The 21,295-nt window shown below is 58.6% G+C and overlaps 2 protein-coding genes across 3 annotated transcripts; one reads left to right on the top strand and one right to left on the bottom strand.

Annotated features, from left to right (window-relative positions):
• Nucleotides 1-980: 980 nt before the first annotated feature.
• Nucleotides 981-5,036, top strand: PHOX2A (paired like homeobox 2A). The gene is made up of 3 exons (XM_049651951.1): nt 981-1,284; nt 3,454-3,641; nt 4,554-5,036. The coding sequence occupies exons 1-3, from the start codon at nt 1,068-1,070 to the stop codon at nt 5,001-5,003; spliced, it is 855 nt and encodes a 284-aa protein (XP_049507908.1). The 5' UTR covers nt 981-1,067; the 3' UTR covers nt 5,004-5,036.
• Nucleotides 5,037-5,644: 608 nt separating this feature from the next.
• On the bottom strand, nt 5,645-20,948 carry INPPL1 (inositol polyphosphate phosphatase like 1). 2 transcript variants are annotated; one of them, XM_049651923.1, is made up of 29 exons: nt 20,872-20,948; nt 19,600-20,014; nt 16,707-16,770; nt 16,475-16,625; nt 16,121-16,241; nt 15,728-15,868; nt 15,392-15,485; nt 15,195-15,284; nt 14,916-15,014; nt 14,652-14,802; nt 14,458-14,564; nt 14,058-14,160; nt 13,777-13,973; nt 13,339-13,456; nt 12,413-12,509; nt 11,987-12,125; nt 11,767-11,866; nt 11,578-11,666; nt 11,198-11,279; nt 10,984-11,073; nt 10,317-10,430; nt 10,085-10,173; nt 9,521-9,608; nt 9,272-9,427; nt 8,950-9,028; nt 8,717-8,857; nt 6,952-7,624; nt 6,568-6,701; nt 5,645-6,463 (listed from the first exon to the last, which is right to left on the bottom strand). In XM_049651923.1, the coding sequence occupies exons 2-29, from the start codon at nt 19,794-19,796 to the stop codon at nt 6,373-6,375; spliced, it is 3,795 nt and encodes a 1,264-aa protein (XP_049507880.1). In that variant the 5' UTR covers nt 19,797-20,014; nt 20,872-20,948; the 3' UTR covers nt 5,645-6,372. The 2 variants fall into 2 exon arrangements, with proteins under 2 accessions (XP_049507880.1, XP_049507886.1); XM_049651929.1 differs by lacking the exon at nt 6,568-6,701.
• Nucleotides 20,949-21,295: the final 347 nt, after the last annotated feature.

Here is a 21,295-nt window from a genome sequence, read left to right as displayed (position 1 = left end):
CCTCCGTGTGTGTGTTTCACTGTCCCTGCCCTGTTTTGTCTCCTCTCTCTCTCCTGATCTCCATCTCAATCCCTGATTCCGTCCACATCTCATGCGGGTGCCTTCTCTGTCTCCTCATTCTCTTTCTCCATTCCCTCTCTGTCTCTTTCTTATCTTTGTCTGTTCTGTTTCTGCCTCATCCACATCTCCATCCCTGCTTTTCTCTTGTATGCACTTCAGCTCTGTCTCCATCTCTGCCCCTGTGCACCTCCTTGGCCCCATCTCCAATCTCTCTCTGGTCCATGTCTCATCCTTGTCTCCATCTGTGTACTTGTATCGCTCTTGTCCCTTTCTCCATCACGTTTCTGTCCCTTTCTCTCCCTGTGTCCTCTCTTCATCCACGTCCCTATTCCAGGCTCCGTCTCTTCCTTGTCCGTGTCTCCATCCCCCTCCTGGGCTGCCTCCGTGGTCCCCGCCGGGATGGGGACCTCGCTGGGGGCGGGGCCGAGGGGCTGGATCAGAATAACTCGGTTATCGGGACGAATTAAATTAACTTCTTCACATGAGCGCCGCCAGGCCTATTTCCCCTCCCTTCTGCTGGGCCGCAGGTGGGGAGGCCGAGGAAAGGGGTTGGGACCCTCCAGCCTGGCACTATGCGTAGCGAGCGAAGGTCTGGTCCAGATTGGGGCCCGATGGGGACTCTAGGGATCGGTCCCCGCGCCACCCCTCCCTGCACCTCGGGAGCCCAAGGAGGGCGGCGGGGACCCTTTGGGGTGGGGGTCTGGTGTGGCTGGGGGTGGGGCCTGGAAGGCCCAGGCCCCGCCCCACGGAGCTCGCCCCGCCCCGCCCCCTCCGCGGGGTCCTGAGCGTTAAAAGGCGCGCGGGCCCGGTCTGGCTGCACTTGCATTGCACCCGGGCGGAGGGTGGCCGCGACGGGGCGGGCGGACTCGCGGGCGCTCAGAGCCGGCCTCGGGTCCTCGGCGCCAGGCGCTCGAACCCTTATCCCGACCCCCACCCGGCCCGGGACCCGGACCCCAACCCCAACCCGACCCGGCCCGGTCCGGCCCCCGACCCCGACCCCCGGGCCGATGGACTACTCCTACCTCAATTCGTACGACTCGTGCGTGGCGGCCATGGAGGCGTCCGCCTACGGCGATTTCGGCGCCTGCAGCCAGCCCGGCGGCTTCCAGTACAGCCCCCTGCGACCCGCCTTCCCTGCGGCTGGTCCGCCCTGCCCCGCGCTCGGCTCTTCCAACTGCGCGCTTGGCGCTCTACGCGACCACCAGCCCGCGCCCTACTCGGCAGGTGAGCCCAGCCCCGGCCCAACCCTCCCTCCAAATCCTGCGGAAACCCCAGCCCCTGGTCTATGTGGCAGGTGACTGCGACTGTCCCCCACAGCTGCCACCATCCTTGTCCTCCAACACCCCACGGGAACCCCAGTCTCCCTGTAAGATGGGGTTCCCCTAGACAGAGTTGAGCCCCACCCTCTCATCCTTCCCCTTCCTCTTTCTCACTGCCAAATCCCTATCCTGTGCTCTTTAGGTCAGGGAAATAGATCCCTGGTGCAGCCCCAGACCCCTCACCAGGTCCACTTGTCCCCACCTGCAAAGACTTACCACCAAACCTCTCCATCCCCGTATCCTTAGAAGATACTCCGGCTCAATCCAATCAGATCCCATCCTTATCCCCACCCCACTTCATGTCTGACCCCCAGCAAGGGCTCCTGCAGCAGCTGAGCTGCCCACATGGAAACCTTCCTAGAGCCCCAGCATCATCAAGCCCCTCCTGCTTGGTTTTGAACCCATCCTGCCTGTGTCCTGACCCTCTTGCACCACTGAATCCCGTTCTGTTGCCAGAAGAAAAGAGTTAAGCCACTTTCGTTCCCCCTGGGGCCTCTCCCAGCTAGAGTCCTGCAGAACCCAGAGGCAGCCCCCACCACTTCCAAGCCTCTTGATTCAAGTCCCCATCTGAACCCTCAACCTCATGGAGCCTCTCAGCCATCCCCATCTCACGGTTAGAGTCCAAGCTGCCCCACCCAATGTCCTTATCTCCTTCCTTCCTGAGAACACCACTGGGACCCAAGTAGAAGATTGGGGCCTGAAGGGTGGGGAGGGATGGTGCGATAGGAACCTAGATTTGGAGAAATGAAAACCAGCAAGATGGAGGCAAACACTGGAACAAGGATGGGGAGATTGGGTAGTCTGGGCCAGATGAGGATGAGGATTGGGGAGATACAGTCAGGAAATGGGGATATAGGCCCCAGAGAGATGGAGTTCTGAGATGGGGAGTTGAGGACAGATACAGAGAAGTGTGAGCAAAGACAGGAAGATTGGGGACCATGGGAGAAATGGGGACCCAGGGCTGGGGAGATAGAGATAAGAACTAGGTGATGGGGACAGGAATTATGGGAGATGGGAACCAAGGAAGACTGGCAACAGAGATGAGGAAGATGGGATAGGAATGGGGTGTTAGAGACAAGGATTAGGGGGGAGATAGAGAACTAGGGACATAGGACAAAGATGAAGGATATTAGGGACCCCTAAAGGATATGGACACCTAAGCAGGGCTTGGAGACAGGGATGAGGAGACAGTGTCAGCAACACTGGCTGTGGGGCAATGGGGATTGGGATGGGGTAAATGGGAGACAAGGATGGGAAGAGAATGAGGGAGGGGGGTAGGGCTGGCTGTGGGGGAGTTGGGACACAGAGGTGCCTGGGAGGAATGAGAAGGGCAAGAAGAAGGTGAAGGAACCTGGGTGGGGAGAAATACGGACTCTTCTCAATGGCCACAAAGAGAAGAATGGTTCAGAAGGGGAAAGCTGAAGAGAGATGCGGATGGAGAGAGATGAGGAAGAGGAGAGGGGGACCAACATCTGGAGGAAAATGAGGCATGAGAGGGGGCTGAGAAAATGAAGCCTAGGAGAAGAGAAATGGCAGGGTAGAGGGGGCCAAGTCCCTACATGGCAGAGTGTACACAGGCAGGGCTGAAAGTAGACCCAGGCCAGGGAGTCTCAGTCACCCAGCCAGGTCCAGAACTGGTACTGGGAAGACTCACGATACTGATAAGACGTGACAGCCAAGGTTAAGGTGGACATGGCACAGCCTGAAACCAAACGGGCAGACTGACCAAGGCAGAAACACCCAAGCGGAGATCGGAGGGGCAAGTGGACTGGAGGGAGATTAGGGAACAAGGCGGTGGGTGAGGCCAGGTCAGCGGTCTTGACCTGAGGATCAGATCCTGGTTCCTTCTCCTCTGCTCTTGGGCCCCATGTCTACCTGCGCCCTGTCCGTCTTCATTCCTGCCAGCTCCACTGAACGGTAGGGAAGAGGCTCAATTGGAGACTGAAAGGAGGAAGCCGAGGGGCCAGGGAAGGGGCAGGGACCGCGAGCGGTCTCAGGGGCAGGACACAGCCGGCTGAGCTCTGCCCCTCACACCTTCACCCTCTTTGCTCCCCCTTCCTGCACACACCCCTAGTGCCCTACAAGTTCTTCCCGGAGCCGTCGGGCCTGCATGAGAAGCGCAAGCAGCGGCGCATCCGCACCACGTTCACCAGCGCGCAGCTCAAAGAGCTGGAGCGCGTCTTCGCAGAAACTCACTACCCCGACATTTACACGCGTGAGGAGCTGGCGCTCAAGATCGACCTCACGGAGGCTCGCGTGCAGGTGCGTGTTTTGCGTGTGTAAACGGGAGTGTGCGCGTGTCAGGGGGTGGGAAGTCAGTGCCCGACACCTGGGGGCCACGGGACAGAGTGGCAGGCAGGTGCAGCCTGGGGGCGGAGAGCTGGGACCAGGAGCTAGGGCGCGGTCTGGGGGTGGTTGGGAAGGAGAGGATGGGCAGCTGCGGTAGGCGAGGGGGCCAGGACTCGGCAGACCTGAGGCCCTAGGGAGATCTGCGTGTTCAGCCCCCCAGATTTCCCCCTCAGTCTCCCTAGCAGGGACAGGCGTGCGGAATCCTGGAAGGAGGCCGAGTGGGTAGAGCGGGAGCCCGGGGAGGCTTCAGTGCCAAGTGAGGCAGACGAATACGGGAAAGCCAGTGAGCTCCTCCACGTCCCCTCCCCAGGTCTGCAGCTGTGAAATCCCCGAGCCGGGAAATCCCGGGCTCTGGGCAGGCACAGGGCCCAGGAGAGCCGGGCCAGGGTAGATTCTGTTGTCTATCTCAGAAATCCAGTACAGAGGTTGAGCTGGTCCGCCCTTACTGGAGACCCTGAACAAAAGGTTTCCCCTGTGCCCCAACCCGTTCTCAACCGCCGTTGGACACCCCAGGTGGAAATTCCTGGAGCTTCGTGTAGGAAGGACTTCGGGGCAGGGCTTTGGGTGATGAGGGGAGCGAAGGCGGAGTCCCGGAGACCAAGAACACTGGGTCCGCGGGTGAGCAGATCCCAAGGGGGAAGACCTGGAAGGAAAGGGCAGGTGGAGGAGAAGAGGTGAACAGAGAGGTGAGGAGGGCAACGGGTCAAGTGGAGGGCCGAGGGGCCAACGCTCAGAAAGCTGGCAATAATCCTGATCCGGTCCCTTCTGAACTGAGGGCTCACCCGCGCCTTGCGGCCTCGGCCTGACCGGCCCCTGTGCCCGCAGGTCTGGTTCCAGAACCGCCGGGCCAAGTTCCGCAAACAGGAGCGTGCCGCCAGCGCCAAGGGTGCGGCGGGCGCGGCGGGCGCCAAAAAGGGCGAGGCGCGCTGCTCGTCCGAGGACGACGACTCCAAGGAGTCCACGTGCAGCCCTACGCCCGACAGCACCGCGTCGCTGCCGCCGCCGCCCGCCCCCGGCCTGGCCAGCCCGCGTCTGAGCCCCAGCCCGCTGCCTGCCGCCCTGGGCTCCGGGCCCGGCCCTGGCCCCGGGCCACAGCCGCTCAAGGGCCCCTTGTGGGCCGGCGTGGCGGGCGGCGGGGGCGGCGGGCCGGGCGCGGGCGCGGCGGAGCTGCTTAAGGCCTGGCAGCCGGCGGAACCCGGGCCGGGGCCCTTCTCGGGGGTTCTGTCCTCCTTCCACCGGAAGCCTGGGCCGGCCCTGAAGACCAATCTCTTCTAGCCGCCGGACTCTGGAGGCTCCGGGCCTGCCCCCCAGAGACGTCCTTGCCCCTCCAGGACCTGACAGAGTCCCTCCCCATTCGGGCGCCCGCCTGAAGTGCCCATCCGTCCCTACCCCTACCATGTCTGACCCGTAGGTGTGCCCTCCCCAGCTTTGGAGAGAGATCAAGTCAGAGACACTCTCCTCCTCACCTACCCTACCCAGCAGAGCGGGGTACTTTTCACTGGGGCCGCCCCCCCCTCCCCTCCCCAATTCCAGCTTGGTTTTCTTTGGAACCGGGATGAAATAACAGCGCTGGAATGTGAGGGTCCTCAAGTTCAGTAACAGCCTAGCTCTGCAGCTGGCTGGGTCACTTAGCCACCAGCCTGCTGCTCTAGCCCCTGGGCCAACCCACACTGACCCCACCCGTTCTGGTCGTCGTTGGGATAATGAGCCGCCTGAAGGGTCCCACTGCCAATTTGTCCCCTCCCATTCCCAGCCGGTCTGGCGCAGAGGTTAGGCCGGTTCAGAGCAGAGGGGCTGGCTGCCAGGGCATCGGGACAGAGGGGTTACCTCTTTCCTGATTTTTTTTTTTTTTTTTTGGTTGTTGTTGTTCTTTTCCTTTGAAAAACTTGTAATTTATTGAGGTGAGTTTTGCTCAATCCAAATAAAACTTAATTTATTGAAGACATCACGCTGGCAACCCTTCTGAGTACTCAGGATGGGGCTACGCTGCCTGCAAGAGACTGTCCCCCTTGCAACCAGCGAGGAAGCCACTGCTGCCACGCATCCGCACCCCATGGTGGTATAGACCAGGAGACCGTGAGAACTAAGCAAACTAGCACTTTATGGCCCAAGATTCTTCTCCCCACCCCCAACCGGCCCCAATAATATTAAAGTGCCTGCCCTCCCTAAACCCACGCAGAAAAGCTTAAATAAACCCCAGCCCAGTCCTTGGGCTATTCCTTCATTTCCGGACGGACACCCCCAGAGTTGGGGTTGGGAGAGGTCCTAGCTGAGAACCCCCCACTGTGGTTCAAGGCCAGATAGAGGGCAGCAGAAACCGCGGTGAAGTGGGGGCCCAGACGTACCCAAATGGACCCTACAGGCACCCCCGGGACTGGGAGTAGGGGTCCAGAAAGGGAGGTCAGCACCAGAATAACCAAAGTCCTTGGTAATTACGGCAACTGACTCTGCTGTAAAAGGTGAAGGGCAGGATGTCCTAATTAGGGCATTCCAACATGATTGGGCAGTGGGGAACGCAGATCCCCAATAAATAGGCAGAGAGGTACTGCCCCACCCCTCATAATTTTCAACTTTGGGGCTAAGGCTGGGCCTTAGTAGGGGCGGGGAGGGGCGCTGAGTTCGCAGATTCGCAGTGCCACCGCTATCACTTGCTGAGCTGCAGGGTGTCCAGAAGGAGGCGCTTGTGAGCCGGGTCCTGCACCCCGGCCTCCTCCAGGTCCTCCTCGGTGATGTCGCTGTAGGGGTAAGATAGGCTGGGAGATCCGCGAAGTGGTCTTGAGGGCCCGTAGCTCCGCCCCAGGGGTCAGACCCACCCATCCGCCTCCAGCCCCGCCCCCACCTGAGAAACTCCAGGTCGTCCCAGCCATTGTGCACCAGGCCCTCCTCATAGCGCTCCAAACCGATGGCCCGCAGCCAGGCGCCCATGCCCGCCTCGCCCAGCCCGCTGGCCCGCCCGCCCTGCGGGCACGGAGCCTGAGGGAATAGGGCACGTCAGGGGGAGCACTGAGGGTACTCACACAGAGAAGCACCTGCAGACAGCCACTTTCTACCACGTGCTCTCGGGAAGGAGGCAAGAACTAGGGCTGATTGAAGTGTTCCCCTCCCCTCCCCCAAACTCTCCAGTGCCCAGCTCAGGGCAGAGGGGACACTACTAAGTGCTGAATGGTGAAGGAAGAAGATACCATCTCAGGTACACACAGACAGCCACCCCTCGTCCACACACCTCCTCTGCCAGGTCCTCCTGGATGCTCTCTCTGATGCGAGGTGGAGGGAAGCTGAGAGGCCGGCCATAGTCTGAGGGCAGTCCTCGGGGTGGCTGCAGCTCCAGGGGGCCTGGCAGAAGCACTGAGCGGCCAGGCCCAGCAGGAGCATAGTCCACCTCACTCAGCGTCTTGGCCATCTGCAGCACTGAGCAGGAACGATCGTCCCCACTGGCTACCTCCCCCAGGAAAGTGCTGGTAGGTGAGGGGCCTGGGGGTAGTGGGGGTCTTGGATGGGCCTTGGGAGGTGGTGGGCCACGGGCCTCACCCCCACTGCGGCCCCTGACCACTGGCCCTGTCAAAGGGTCCAGGCTGGGGGGCAGGAAGATGGCCGAGTCTGGCAGTGGTGGTGGTGGAAAGTCTGGAGGGGGCAGTGTGCCCCCAGACTCCTCATCTGATGAGCTCCCCTCTCCCACACGGGGGGGCCGGTGGCGCCCAAGCTGTGGAGCAGGCACTGTGATGGCCACTTTGTTCTTGGTGGCAGGTGGGACAGGGGTCCTGGCAGGCGAGGGTGGCTCCGGGGGCAGCAGCTGGTGTGGGACCCCTTCAAGGACGTAGTAGGCAGGGTTATTGAAGCTGTTCTTGGGTGGGGGGGCCACCACCCCTTCCGGCTCTGGAGCCCCCTCTGCCTTCAACCTGCATTTGGGAGCAGGATAATTAAGTCAGGACCCAGAGACCAAAGTGAAGGCAATGGGTGCAGTGGAAGGAGAACTGTACTGGGAGTCAGGAGATAAGGGTCCCTGGTCCTAGAATTGCATGAGACCTTGAGCACATTGCTTTCCCTCTCTGGCCCTCTGGTCTTCATCTCTAAAGTCGAGTAGACATGGCAGTTGAACAGATAATCTCTAAACTTCCTAGCCTTACTTGCTAAAATTCTCAGAGCGTAAATCAGTGCAAACAGGTGCCAGAAGTCAAGGCAATGAAGGCCTTTAATGGGAATGATCAGCCAGAGTTTGAAAGCCTCTGGAGGCATCTGAGGCCAATCTACTGAGGAATCTTACCCAGGGATTCAGGTTAGTTTTACTCAAGCCTGAGGATAAAACCAAGGCGACTGATAACAGGTGAAGATGAGTGAAAAAGCACCAAACCGTACCTAGCAGCTTTTATTGAAGTTCAATCGACAGTTGGATATAATTAGAAAGTAAGCCTCACTTTCCAAGAGTATGATCCACAGAATACTAGTTCCCCAGGGTATTAATAGTTACTGTGTGGAAAAGAAGTTTCCTAGCACATTAAGTTTGGGAAACTATATTCAACAGAGTTGAAAAACAGTTTCCTTCCTGTCCACATGCTCAGAGCTTTTGCGAACACTAGTGTGCACTGGACTATCTAAGAAAAGAATCTAGCAAGAACCGTTTCCCAAACCCATTTCCAATAGGGCATCTTGTAGGACTGTGGTCCCATAGTATGCACTGAGGGAAATCCCAGGCTGAAGCCAAACAGAAAGCTCAAGCTAAATCTGTTTACATGGAAGGAACTGTTGCAAAAACAACTTCTAATTCTATTTTTTAAGGCAGAATGGGGAGGAAAGGCTCACTGTGCTCCTTTGGATTCAGAGAGCCACGCCGAAGAGGGGATTGGCTGGCCAGAGTGGCCACGGGTGTAGAGCCCTGGCACTCCCAGCCATGGGGCGTCAGAACACTCAAGCAGCAAATGATCCCCAGGCTGGCCGTGAGAACCAAACATAGCAATAGTTAAAGTGGGGGGATAACAGGTTCCTTCTCTCACCTGGAGGTCAAGGGCTCCTCCCGGGGAGCGGCTCGAGGTGGGGCTGGGGGCCTCCCAGTTGGTGGTGGTTTCTCTGGTTCTTCGAATAACCTGGACAGTGGGCAGGCCGCCTCTGCGGGGGCTGGCTTGCGGTTCCCTGACCTGCCGGGGTGTATAGGGAGGAGATGCTGTAGAGGCTGTCCCAAAGCCCCCGGGTACCCCTTCATGGGACACCCAGCACAACCCCAGCTCACCTGGGATCCTGGCTGCCTCGAGACACAGAGGGGGCTTTGCTCTTTGCTCCTGCCTCGTCCTTATCAATGCTGATCCACTCTGGGGGAGGAAGAGAAAAGAGACTCAGAGAGGACCTGGGGTCCTGGACCCTAGATACCCACTGGGCCTACCAGCCTCTTTCCAGCTACTCCTCAGGGCAGGCCCACTCCCAACCATGGCTGCAGAACTTCCAAATATTCCAGGGATTCTAACATGCTCTCCCCACACCCCCGGTTCTCCTTTCCGAGACCTGCCCACACCACCCCATCTCATGCCCCATATCCCTCCCAGTGGAGCCCCCACCGTAGAGTCGCTCACGGGTGCCCAGGCGCTCTGTGGGCACCCGCACCTTCATGGAGCCACGGATGTTGCCTGTCTCCTCGCCACGGTGGGACAGGAAGGTCAGGAACTGCTGTGCTGTGCTGCCAATCATGGACTTGAGTGCCACCACACACTCCCCTGAAGGGCAGATGGGGTAGACCAGCAGATTGCCAAACCTTTCTAGGTCTCCTGTTTGGCTTTCTGTGCCCCTTGGCACCCCTCACCCCTCACCATAGGATTCGTAGCCATCCATGGATTTGACCGTGAGCAGGAGGTGCTGGTCCTGCAGGTACTCGATGTCAGCCAGAATTGGCTTGAGCTAAGGAGCAGAGAGACCCAGTGAGGAACAAAGCCCCAACCATCCCCTCCTACCCGACACCACTCATCCCTACCCTTAGGCTCGTCCATGCTCACTACCACTCATCTACTAGGGAAAAATCCCAAATCCTTAACACAGAGGACACAGCCCCACATGGGCCCTTCATAACATTTAACAGCATCGTAATTAATTTTCCGCATCCTCAATGGCTAACACAGGACCTGACATTTAGCAGAAACTCGAAAAGTTTTTGTGAACAAATAAATGAACCTACAACTTGGTCCCACACCCCTCAAAGAAAGCAAATGCCCTCATCCTCACTCATACCCAGCCCCAACAACACACATGCACATACACATGCATGCACGCACACACATGTGCACGCACACCCATGTGCACGCACATACATGGACATGCTCCACTGCACCTCTCCCTGTGCCCTCACCTACAAGCCCAGGCCCTGACAAAAGCCTCACCGTAGGCAGCTGGCGTGAAGACCACTGCACCTTGAGGAAGTTGATGTTGTCACTGCTCTGGGCATCATTCTCAAAGCTCTTCTTGTACTCTGGGGTGAGGGTGGGGAATACCCGACTGAGTGCCACCTCCCGGCTTCCCTTCCCACTATCCAAGGGGGATATCCAAGGTGTCTGGGCACCTCTGGTTCCCCATCCCTCTCAGGCCACACCCAGCCCGGGGCCCCCCTCTGACCCTCCAGGCAGGTGGAATAGAATTCAATGAAGAACTTGGTGCGGCTGGCTGTCTTCACAATGGCCTCAATGCTCTCAAACTCAATGTAGGCCTGGTCCGAAGTCTTTGAGAGACCTGAGGGGTAAAGGGAAGAAGGCAGTCAGGAGGGCTGAGAGAGTGACAGGAGGAACAGGACAGAGACTGAGCCCTGGAAAGAAATCAGGGGTCATGGCAGAGCAGTAAGGGAGGCCCCAGGAAGGAAGGCCAGGAGGGGCCTCCCCAATCCCCAGCAACCAATGGGGAGACCCCAAAGCCCAGACCATGGACCAGGGCAAACAGACAACCCAAGGATGAGAGACCATCTAAGGAAGGGCTGGAGGATGAGAATGGCTGCAGGGATGGCCTGCCAACAATCCCCCACACTACCAGGCACACTCAGCGGTACACATGTGGTTCCAGGCAAATACAGATACACATGCACGTTTATACTCACACACATACACACACTCATGGACATGTACTTCTCATGATGCCCCAGGCACAGACACCCTCACACAGCACACATTCAGAAACATTACCGCATGTCCGTGTATACACCCAAACACACGCACAGATATATTCAAACCTATGCACATCCCCAGGCCACCACCAGTGCCTATCCACCCACAAGCACATCCAGAATAGTCACCTTTCTTAGAGATGAACTGAGAGGTAACTCCAACCTCAAATGTCCCAAACACAGGGGAGTGGTCGCTGGTGACGATGTCATCAGTGCAACCTGGGATAGGAATGGGAGCTCAGGGGCAAGCTCTTTATTCTCCGTTCCCACTTCCCAAAGCTAGGGCAGTGTCAGGACAGTGACCACCCAGGACTGCCCATCACCCTGTCCAGGAAACTCTAACCATAGGAATTGCAGATGATGTGGGTCTCAGGGTAGGATTTCCAGAGAATCCGGTCACACCATGAAGGCACATTGGTCCGGACCTGGGGCAGGAGATGGCGGCATGGTCAGGTTCAATAGCTGGGGTTGCTCAGCATGAGCCCCACCCAGAGCTGCAGAGCTGATGAGGCCCTATGCTCCCACCACACCAGGCCCCCGTGCCTACCTCCCTTCTTGGGTCCTTGTAACACTCAGGATCACCCCTAAGGCCTCAGAGGAACCACAGAAGCTGGAATAGTAACTGCCCAGACCCTTGACCAGACATGTACCCTTGATTCACTGCAGGCCAGGGGAGTCTCCCAAGCACTCCGCCCCCAAACCTGCCTCGTTCCCTTCACTCACCCCAGTTGGCTTCTGCTTGTGCCAGGCATATGTGTCCCGGGAACCCCGCTCATAGCGGTAGGTGGGTGGGAAGGAGATCTCCTCCTCACCTAGGAAAGGCAGGGAACAAGTATGGATCAGGGCCCTGAAGACCCAGGAGTATCGTAAAGGCCCCATCCCTTAGAGACCTCCTGACAGGTCCACACTCACTGAATCGAAGAAAGACCTTGTGTTTCTCACGCTCCAAGTTGAGCTGGTCCACTCTGAGCAGGGGCTCAAACTCCTTCCTGCTGATGTAGTTGAGGATCTCCTGTGGTGAGGACACAAAGACTGAAAACTCCCTCTTGACCCACAGCCAGAGTCAGAGGTAGGATCCCAACTGGCCCCCCAGCCCAGCTCCCCTACCAGTCACCACTGGCCCTGTTTGCACCTGGATATCCATGTCCAGGCGGTAGTTGAGGTCCCCAAACCAGAAGAGGTGAGTGAAACGCAGAGAGATGTCAAAGGCACTGAGCTGTCGGTCACCTAGTGAGAGCAGCCGCAGGATGTCCAGGTAGTTCTGGTTCCGCCTATGGTGGGGGTGGGGGGAGGCCTCCAGGGTCACGAGCCAGGGACTGGCAGAAAGGTAAGTCTCTGGGGTCAGGTACAGGGTAGGGCTCAGGGTGCCTGGGGACAGAGGAAATAGCTGGGAACAAGATCAAGGTCAGGAACAGACAGCAGTCTCGGGTTTGGACAAGGGAGAAGGGGCTCTCTGGGGACAGGGAGGTAGGTGGGTCATGGACTGGGATATGGGAAAGGGAATAGGTCTCAGGTGAATAGGGAATGAGGGTAAAGACTTGGGGAGGTGCCCCCTCACCGGGCAGTTTTCTCATTTCCCGAGGTAAGGTGGCAATTCACAAAGCCAAATGAGGTGCCATTAAACATGAAGGAGACACCCACAGCCCCCTTGTTTCCTGTCAGGGCAAGCAAGAAAAGAAGGCCTGTGTCACATCTAGAGGGCTCCCAAGTCTCCCCTCTGCCCCTCAAAGCAGCAGTGGGAAGGTTCTCCCAACTCCCCCCCGCAGTCTTATGAGGCAGGCAGGCCCCTGAACACATCCCCTCCTTCCCTGGAGGTGCCACACAGATCACACACGGTCCATCTGGATGGACCGAGTTTCTCTGCATGTGTGAACAAGGCCCCTGGAGATCACAGGGGATCCCAAAGGTGACGCTGAAAGGACTTGCAGATTCTGAGCAGAATCTATGCTGAGGGAGCACTGGACCACAAACCAAGAGACCTGGGCACTCTGCCAAGTCCTCCACATACTAGTCGTGTGACCTTGGAGAGGTCACTCAGCGACTCTGGGCCTGAGTGTTTTTTGGGTCTTTTTGAGTTTTATCATCTATGAAATAGAGGTAATTATCCTGGCCCTGCCTTCCTAGTGGTGCTGGAAGAGATTTAGAATATGAATATGCTTTACAAAGGGCTCTCTATAGGGGTGCCGGGTGGCTCAGTGGGTTGAGCCTCTGACTCTTGATTTCAGCTCAGGTCATGATCTCACATTTCATGAGTTTGAGCCCTACATCAGGCTCCATGCTGACAGCACAGAGCCTGCTTGGGGTTCTCTCTCTGCCCTGCCCCCTTCCCTCCTGCTAACTGTCTCTCTCAAAATAAACACACTTTAAAAAAAATGGGGGGAGGGCTCTCTATATAAGAAAGCTGGGAGCAACCAAAAGGAGGAGACTGTGAGCTGGAGAGGAAGCAGGAGGCGTGGACAGAGGGACCCTGCCCACCCCGCTCACCCAGGGTGTTGGCGATGCCAGTCTTCACGCTGGATGTACTGACGTGGCTGATTCGGTTCTCGTGCTCTGGCTTGACCAGCACAGCCACCTTGATGTTCCACAGTGACTGCATGGCAATCTGGGTAGAGGGTTTGGGGTCACTCCAGCCCTGGACCGGGGCCACTGTCCGCATTCCCCTCCCACCGCCACCTACACTACAGACTGTTCTGTCAGTCATAGGATAGGAAGGTCTCTACTACCCCTTTTTCCTGAGGTGCCAGAGAAAAACACAGCACGTTCCCATAGCATGAAGGACTCGGGTTAGACCTCCTAAAGGATATGCCCAGGGACCAAGGGAAAAGCCAGTCAAGTTGTGCTCCCCAGGGTCACCCATGAGGTGAAGTAGGATAGTTTGGGGTGGTGTGTGAGGAGGGGGACTGGACAAGATGACCCCCTCACCGGGCGGTAATCCAGATCTGTGAGCTCCTTGAGGCCCCCGCGTAGTAGGTCCAGCCACTCGCGGTCGCCCACCGAGTTCTCCTGGGTCCCAAAGACATAGATGTCATGGGGTATGGTCACTGTGACTTCATCCAGGGTTTTCCCTAGACCCTTCGATGTGAACCAAGATGTCACGTTTTTCGGAGGTGGTACGCTTCCTGGAGGCGAAGGGGATGGGGGCGGTCAGGCCCTTGACCTGGGGCTATTCCTCTCTCCCATCCCAGCCCCAACCTGGGCCTGACCCATATTCCAGGTGCCTATGAAGACAGAGATCATGTCGGGCTCATCTTGCTTCGAGTGCTTGTTCTTCATGAGCTGCAGCAGCTGGCAGAAGGCCTCCCGCTTCTGGGGGGACAGCAACTAGTTAGGGGAGGTCCCTGGTAGGTGGTAGGTCCCATGAGGTCATGCCTGTGAGTTCACTGCATATCCACTACTCAAGCAGACAACAGGTGCTCAATAAACGCTCACTGAATGACCATTTGACTCTGCCCTCAGGCCACCCATTTTCAGTACACATACTCTCTACCCTGTCAGACCCACTCCTGCCAAGAGGGATGACCGGCCTACATCACGTGTTCCCTCTCTTCCCATCCCACAGGGGACCCCTGCAGCCCCCAGGGCCTAGCCCAACATGCCACTCACCCGGGCACTGACAAAGATGAAGTCCTTGCGCTGCGTCCGATCCTTCTCCTTCTCAAACACAACTCCCAGCTTGTTCTGGACACGCTGGGACTTAATGAGCTGGCGGACTAGGGGATGGAGGATGGTTACACTGGCCTGTGCACCAAGGCCTGGAGGCCACCCTGCCCACCACCCCAGGTTGCTCCCTGGCTCACTGCGGTCGTGTGTGAAGGTCGTCCAGTCCTCCTGTGAGTCCCGCTGTCTCCGCAGCAGCACCAGCCGCCCACCCTCCACATCCACGCTCAGCGTGAACTTCTGTGACTTCCCAATCTTGGTCAGGTCACCCAGGGTCACATCCAGCTTCACCTGCAGGTCAGGAGGTGTATAGGCTGCTGAAAAGACCTCGGGGCAGGTGACACCCCCTTCATCTCCAGCTGCTCTTTGGCCCATGAGGCCCCACCTGTCACCCCTCCGTGTACCTCAAAGGCCTGCACGGGGATGGTCTTGGCCTTACGTATGGATGGCTGCAGCGGGGCCGGTGGGGCTGTGGAGCTCATGTCCTGCAGGGCCTTCAGGGCCTGGAGTGGGGAAGGGCAGGGAAGGGCGGGCAAGGTCAGGGAACATGCTGAAAGCTGGGGCCAGGGGGGATACAGTTGATGTGGGGTCAATGCTAAACTGTAGATTCAGGGTTGAGATCAGTTAGGCCAACGCAAATACTCAGACTGCTAGGTCAGGTCAGAGGTCAGGGTTAAGGCTACCTTTTTCTGGATGCCTGACAGGAAATCCTTTAACACAGACAGCTTCAGTACCAGGCTCTCTAGTTCCTGCTCCCCAGTCTGTGGTGGATTCTGCACAGAGAAAGAATAAGGTTTGTAACATGCGGCCACCGCGCAGGAGGTCCCCCACCCAACCCGGAACATGAACCCCTTCCCCACAGGTCTCCTCACAATCCCACCTGCTGCTGCAAAAGGCGGGTCACCATGGGAGAGCTCTGCTGGTCAAACACCTTGGACAGGATCTCCAGGCCCGACAGGACCTTGTCCACCTCACTAGGGGAGACAGTAGGTCAGAACTCCCTACCCCGACCCAAGTATGGGGAAGGGGGGCTGAGTGTGCAGCTTCAGCCTCTACGATGAGGATACGAGGGTTCAGGTGAGGACAAGTCAGGAGGCAACAGCTGGCTCCCTGTTCAGGGCCAGAGATCAGAGGTCAGAGCATTTGTGCAGCAAGGGGGCAGGCGAGGACAGGTCAGAGGAGAGGCTGCATGCATGGTGTTGGGTGCCCCAGGTACCTGTGCAGCCTCCGGCAGGAGGTGGCCAGGGTGCGGGTAAGATGGGGCAGGTTGCTGGCTCCACCTCGCACAGCCTCCAGGTCCAGTCCGTAGCTACCCTTCAGGTACTCGTGCGAGACAGTACTCAGCCCATTGGGAGCACTTCAGGGAGGGGTTAAAAAGTCAGTGAAGAATCTGCTGACCCTGTCCCAGCACTGCCACCCTATCCCTAGAGGAGATAGTACTGGTAACAATTGGAGCACCATGGATCAGGGAGTCTATCTCTGGGGCTGAGATGGGATGAAGATCCCTGGGGGAGGAGTGGGGGCTGGGAAGGTCTCTCTACCTTTGATGAGGACAAGTTCTCAGAGGAGAAAGGGAATTCCTGTTCGGCGTAGGGGGTTGCGGTCTTACCTCTCAGCAGCTGGAGTTGTGGGAGTCTCAGGGGCTGCTGGGGGGCTGCCAGGCCCCATGGGGGCAGAAATACTGGTGGAGCCAGAGCGCGGGGGCAGTGGGGGCTTCTCATCCTCCCCATCTGTGGACAGGAGTCAGTGGGGCAGCTGTTTGGGCCTCCCCATTCTCATCGAAGTATGGGGGGATGCTGTGGCTATCAGAGACTTTCACAGAGGTGGGGTAAAGGGCTCTGGTATCATGGTTAGGGGCAGGGGGCTTTAGGGCAGGCAGGTTGAGAAGATGTGATGGGAAAAAACAGGTGGTGTCTGGGGAAGGGACAGAGAAGACATATGCACACGGCACAGCAGGCAGCACCTGAGGCATCACGGTCGTCCGGTGGGTCTGGCTCTCGCTCCCGCTCCACAGGGAGCAGCAGGGCGCACACAAGGCCCTGGTTGGGCTGGGCATACAGGCCGATGAGCTCGCCCAGGGTCTGGAAGCGGCGCACGGGCACGCCCTGCGAGGTCTGCGAGCAAGCAAGGGTGGGAGAAAAATCAGCCAGTCACAGGCTGGAATCAAGGTCAGGGGTTGGGGTCCAAGCTCCTACCTGCACGGCCAGGAAGTCTTCTCCATCAGGTAGAATTCTGTATGTATGCACATGCTTCTGATACCTGATGACAAAGCAGGGGTCAGAATCTGTCGCCCCCAAGCTGGGGTCTAAGCCCCAAGGTCCCCTCTCCTCCTGCCACCAGGCTCAGCCCCCAGCCCACTCAGGTTAGTTTTCCTAAAATCCTTTACTCAGTCCACACAGGGTTAATGATGAGGCCAGTCTACTTCTAGACCTGCCAGTCTACTTCTAGCCTGCTAGTGTTGCCAACAAGAGCAGGAATGACCAGCAGCATCCCCCCCCCCACCCCAGCCAGACCTACATAGGCTCCACACCCACCACAGGGCCCGGGAAGCAACAGGCAGCTCTTTTGTGGCCTCCACAGCTGTCTAAACAGCCCCTCGGGCTGTGGTACCAGCTCTGGCCCCCCGCCAGAGTAAGAGTCCTCAGAAGCCTGGTAACCTCTGTTTGCATGCATAGGCAATGTGCTAACACACGTGTGTCCCTGCTGTCTGTGTTTACATTGGTGTCTGTCTCTACTGGAGCTGGGTGTGTCAGGGGCCATTTTTGCTAGGGAGTATGCGGGTATCCCAGCTTCTGTCCCCCTTCCCCAGATACCAGGAAATTGGGATGACCCAAGGGGTCCCCTGTGGCAGACCCAGGCTTGTAAGAGCGCCAAACTGAGGAGGGGCAAGAGGGGTACTGACAGGTGGCAGCAACAGCTGAGCAGGTGACAGCTGAGCCAGGCCTGGGCAGCACAGGCCACACTCAATGGGGGCAAAGACTCTCTTGCAGCCATACCTCAGGTAAACTTGCTCAACGGTGCCACCCGGGTCCATGTGTGTGCTGGGCAGGTGGGGGACACTGGCACCAGAGGACCGAATGCCTGTTTGAGGAGACCCTACACCTTGGCCACAGTCCATCCCCCACCTCAAGTAAGCCCCCTTTGGGCACTCTCCTGGATGCTGACGGGGCAACATTCTGTGCGGGTGTCTTTGTGCACTGGTTTGTGGACTGTGGGTCTGTATTTATACTATAAGCAACCCATGAACTGAGCCCTGTCTGCATGACAGGCTGGGTACTCAACACCCCACAGATGTGATCTCATTTAATCCTCACATTTTGGTACAGATATGAGCACCAACTCCATTCTCCAGAAGAGGAAATAGGCTCAAAGAGGAAAAGTGATTTGCCTCACTTTTAAGTAAAAGGCAGAGCTGGGACTTAAAGCCAGGGCAGAGCCCAGTGCCTGTATCCCGACCTGCCGGTCAGATTGCCTGTGCCTGTTGGAGCAGGGGTGTGTCTGGAAATGTTACCCACCTACAGGTAAGCAAGTATGTTTCTCATCACCTACCCCCAGGCTTCTATCCCATTTCTGACCCCTCCCCCCATCCCCGGGCTGCAGAGATGCAAGGAGGAGCCAGAGTCAGCTGGCAAAGCCAAAGCCCCTGACACAGACAGACCCTCACTCCACCCATCTCCTCCCCTGGCAGTGGAGTCTGGGCTCTCCCCTCTTGGGACAATAATGTTCCTCCCCTAGACACAGGCCCAGCTGTCCCCCTCCCACTCAACAGCTGAGCCAGCACCTGCCTCCCTCCCCTCTCTAATTAGGGGATATGCCTCAGAGGGGGCTGGGAGGCAGGACTCCGTGATATTTATCTGCGGAAGCTGTCCCTTGTTAGTCTCTCCTACTGGACGTCAGACTTGATGCATAAGCTGAGATTTAGGGGACCCCTTCCTCTTCGTCTTCAGGTCCACTGCCCAGGCCGGGGTTTCTCAACGCCAACACTACTAAAATTTTGGACTGCATAGTTCTTTGTTGTGAGGGACTATCCTGTGCATTTTAGGATGTGTGGTGGCATCACTGGCTTTTACCCACTAGATGCCAGTAGCACTATATCCCACTTGTGACAACCAAAAATGTCTCCAAACGTCGCCAAGTGTCCCTGAGGGGTAAAATCAACCTCAACTGAGAACCACTGGCCTATGCCCATGTACCCCCAAAGAAGTGAGGAGAACAGAGGGGTAAGGGACAGAACGACAGGGGTTTGGGAGGGTTCACGAGGCTGAGGAATATTACCAGATCCTAACAAGGCCCACAGGAGCCCACCTAGTATCAGACCACGGGGTGCAGGAGACAGCTCAGGGAGAAGGCTCCAAACAAACCAAACGCACCCGGCACCACTGCCACATACAGCTGATGGGTACAGGCCCAGGATGAGATCCGTTCAGGGAGCTGCCAAGTCTGGCTCCACATTCAGCACCCATAGCTCAGGGCTAGGGCAGCCAGGATGCCCAGGACTGGGGCCCAGAGCCAGGGCACATGAACGCGCCCATTGATTCATGAAATAATGACACGGCCCCATATAGCCTCACATCCCCTTTTCTCAACACCACTCTGCTCCACCAGCCCCAGACATCTACCGCCAGGCAGGTCCCAATTTCAGTCCTGGCGGCACAGGAAGCTGCTGGGCATCCTCACATATCCATCAGTCTCTCTGGCCCCAACTCCCTCTATGCCTACAGCTCTTAACACCCAATCCCTGTATAAACAGAACTGCATATAACCCCGGAACACACATCCACACATCCTCACTCCCTCCCGCCCCTCCTGCCTGGAGGGTGCCTGAGGGGGTCTGCCAGAGACTCCCTGCATTTTTCCCTATTACAGCCACCCTGTTTAACAGGACCCCACATACTCTGCCCTCCCTGCCCCAGAAAGTGTCCCCAGACACAGCAGGAAGGAAGTGCCCCCTGCATCCTTCCTCAGTCCCAGCTTAAAGCCAAAGCTCCCACTGTGGAGGGCGCAGACGTCCCACTGTCCCAGGCCCTCCGCGCACATGCAAGGAACCTGGGCCGTGCCCCCGCCCGCCAGGAGCCCCAGCCCACTCACAGGACACAGAGCGCGAAAGCTCCCGCCACGCTCTCGCTGTCTCGGACCAGGAAGCTGCCATCGCGGCCTGCCCGGGCCAGCAGCTCCTCGGCGGCAGCTCGGCTCAGGTCGCGGTGGTACCAGGCGGGGGCCGGGCTGCCCAGCGCGCCCCCGGGCCCCGCACCCCCCAGGCACGGCGCCCCGCAAGCCGAAGCCATGGCGCGTGCAGGGCTCAGCGCCTCCCGCGCCCACCGCCCCGCGCCATCCGCCCCGGGACGCTCGGGGCTGAGGCTGGGGGCGGGCCCGGGCCCGGGCCCTGAGGATCCGCGGACCGGACCGGGCTGGATGTCTGGGGCTCCGCGCTCTGCCGCGCAGGCCGCCTTGTTCGCCGCGCCGCCGCCGCCGCCGCCGCCGCCGCCTGCAGCGCCGGCCTCAACTTGAAGAGAAAGAAAAGTTTGTTCAGAGGCGGCGGGGGAGGGGCAGGAGCGCAGCGCTGAGCCGGCGGCCGGCCCCCTCCCCCTCCGCTCGGCCCACGGCCCGGCCCGCCCCTACCACCACCATCTTCCCCGCGGGGATGATGGCCCCCACATTCCCGCAGGATCCCCCAAACCCACAATGATCCTGCCCTGCCATCACCACCCCTTAGAGATCCAGCCCCCAACCATCCCCCCAACGAAGGTCAAGTTCCCCCACCCTGCTTCTGGACACTTTGGATCCCGGCCCCCTCTCCGGAAAATAAGCCGTCTCTAGTAATCGCAATGGTATGACCCCCAATTCCCATAATCGTCTAATTCCACCCCAAATCCTTTTCATTCAGCTCCCCTTGCAGCCTCAAAGGGTCGAGTTCCCAAAACCTGCGAGGGATCCAAGATGAACCTCTTCCCATCCTTATCCTCGTTATCCGAGCGGCCTGGACCTTCAACTCCCATGAAATCTAGGCCCCTCTTAGACCTGAACCCTCAAACTCCACTGGGGCCAGCCCCCGACAAATCCCGCGGGGGTAAATCCCCCCTCCCCCCATTGAGACCTGGTCTCCCATACACCCTCAGACAAGGTCCGGTGTCCTCGAATCCCCGGGCACAGTCCCTGCCAGCCCCTCGCAGCCGGGGCAGAGCCCTTCCCCCCTCCCTGCCAAGTTCCCTGGCACCATCCCCCATACACGCAGGCCGGGGCCTTGAGGGGTTCAGCAGTCCGAGATCAGCACCCCCAACTGCCCTCTGGAAGAAAGTTCCCTCAAACCCCTGGGCTCCCGACTTCTCCCCAGAACCGCAGCCGCCGCGCGCAGACCCCCACCTCCTGGGCCGCTCCGATGCCCCTTTCCCGGGGGAAGCGGCCCTTGACTCTCAACGGCCACTTAAGATGGCCATCCTCTGCCGCCGCACCCCCCCTCGCCTTCCGCCCCGCCCGCCGCTCCGCCCCCGCGGCTCTCCGCGGAGCCGGGGGTAGCACCCGCGCCCCGCCTACCCCGGCCCCCCGATCCTGGAGCCGCTGACCCGCCGAGTGACCTCGGGCCAGTCACGGCACCTCTCCGCGCCTCGCCTTCCCGCTCTGCAAAGTGGGGGCAATGTTATTTGGCCGACTCAATGGGACTGCTTGTAAAGCTCTCGGCACGGGGCCTGGCATCCAGTAGGCGCTCCAGAACAGCGGCTATTTTTATTATTAATTAAGGAGTAACGAAGGTGACAGCTGTGTAAACTGTAAAGCGCTGCGCCTGAAC

Source organism: Panthera uncia, chromosome D1 (genome assembly GCF_023721935.1).
Source record: "Panthera uncia isolate 11264 chromosome D1, Puncia_PCG_1.0, whole genome shotgun sequence".
Classification (NCBI taxonomy): Eukaryota; Metazoa; Chordata; class Mammalia; order Carnivora; family Felidae; genus Panthera; species Panthera uncia.
This window is presented reverse-complemented; position numbering and strand designations above follow the sequence as displayed.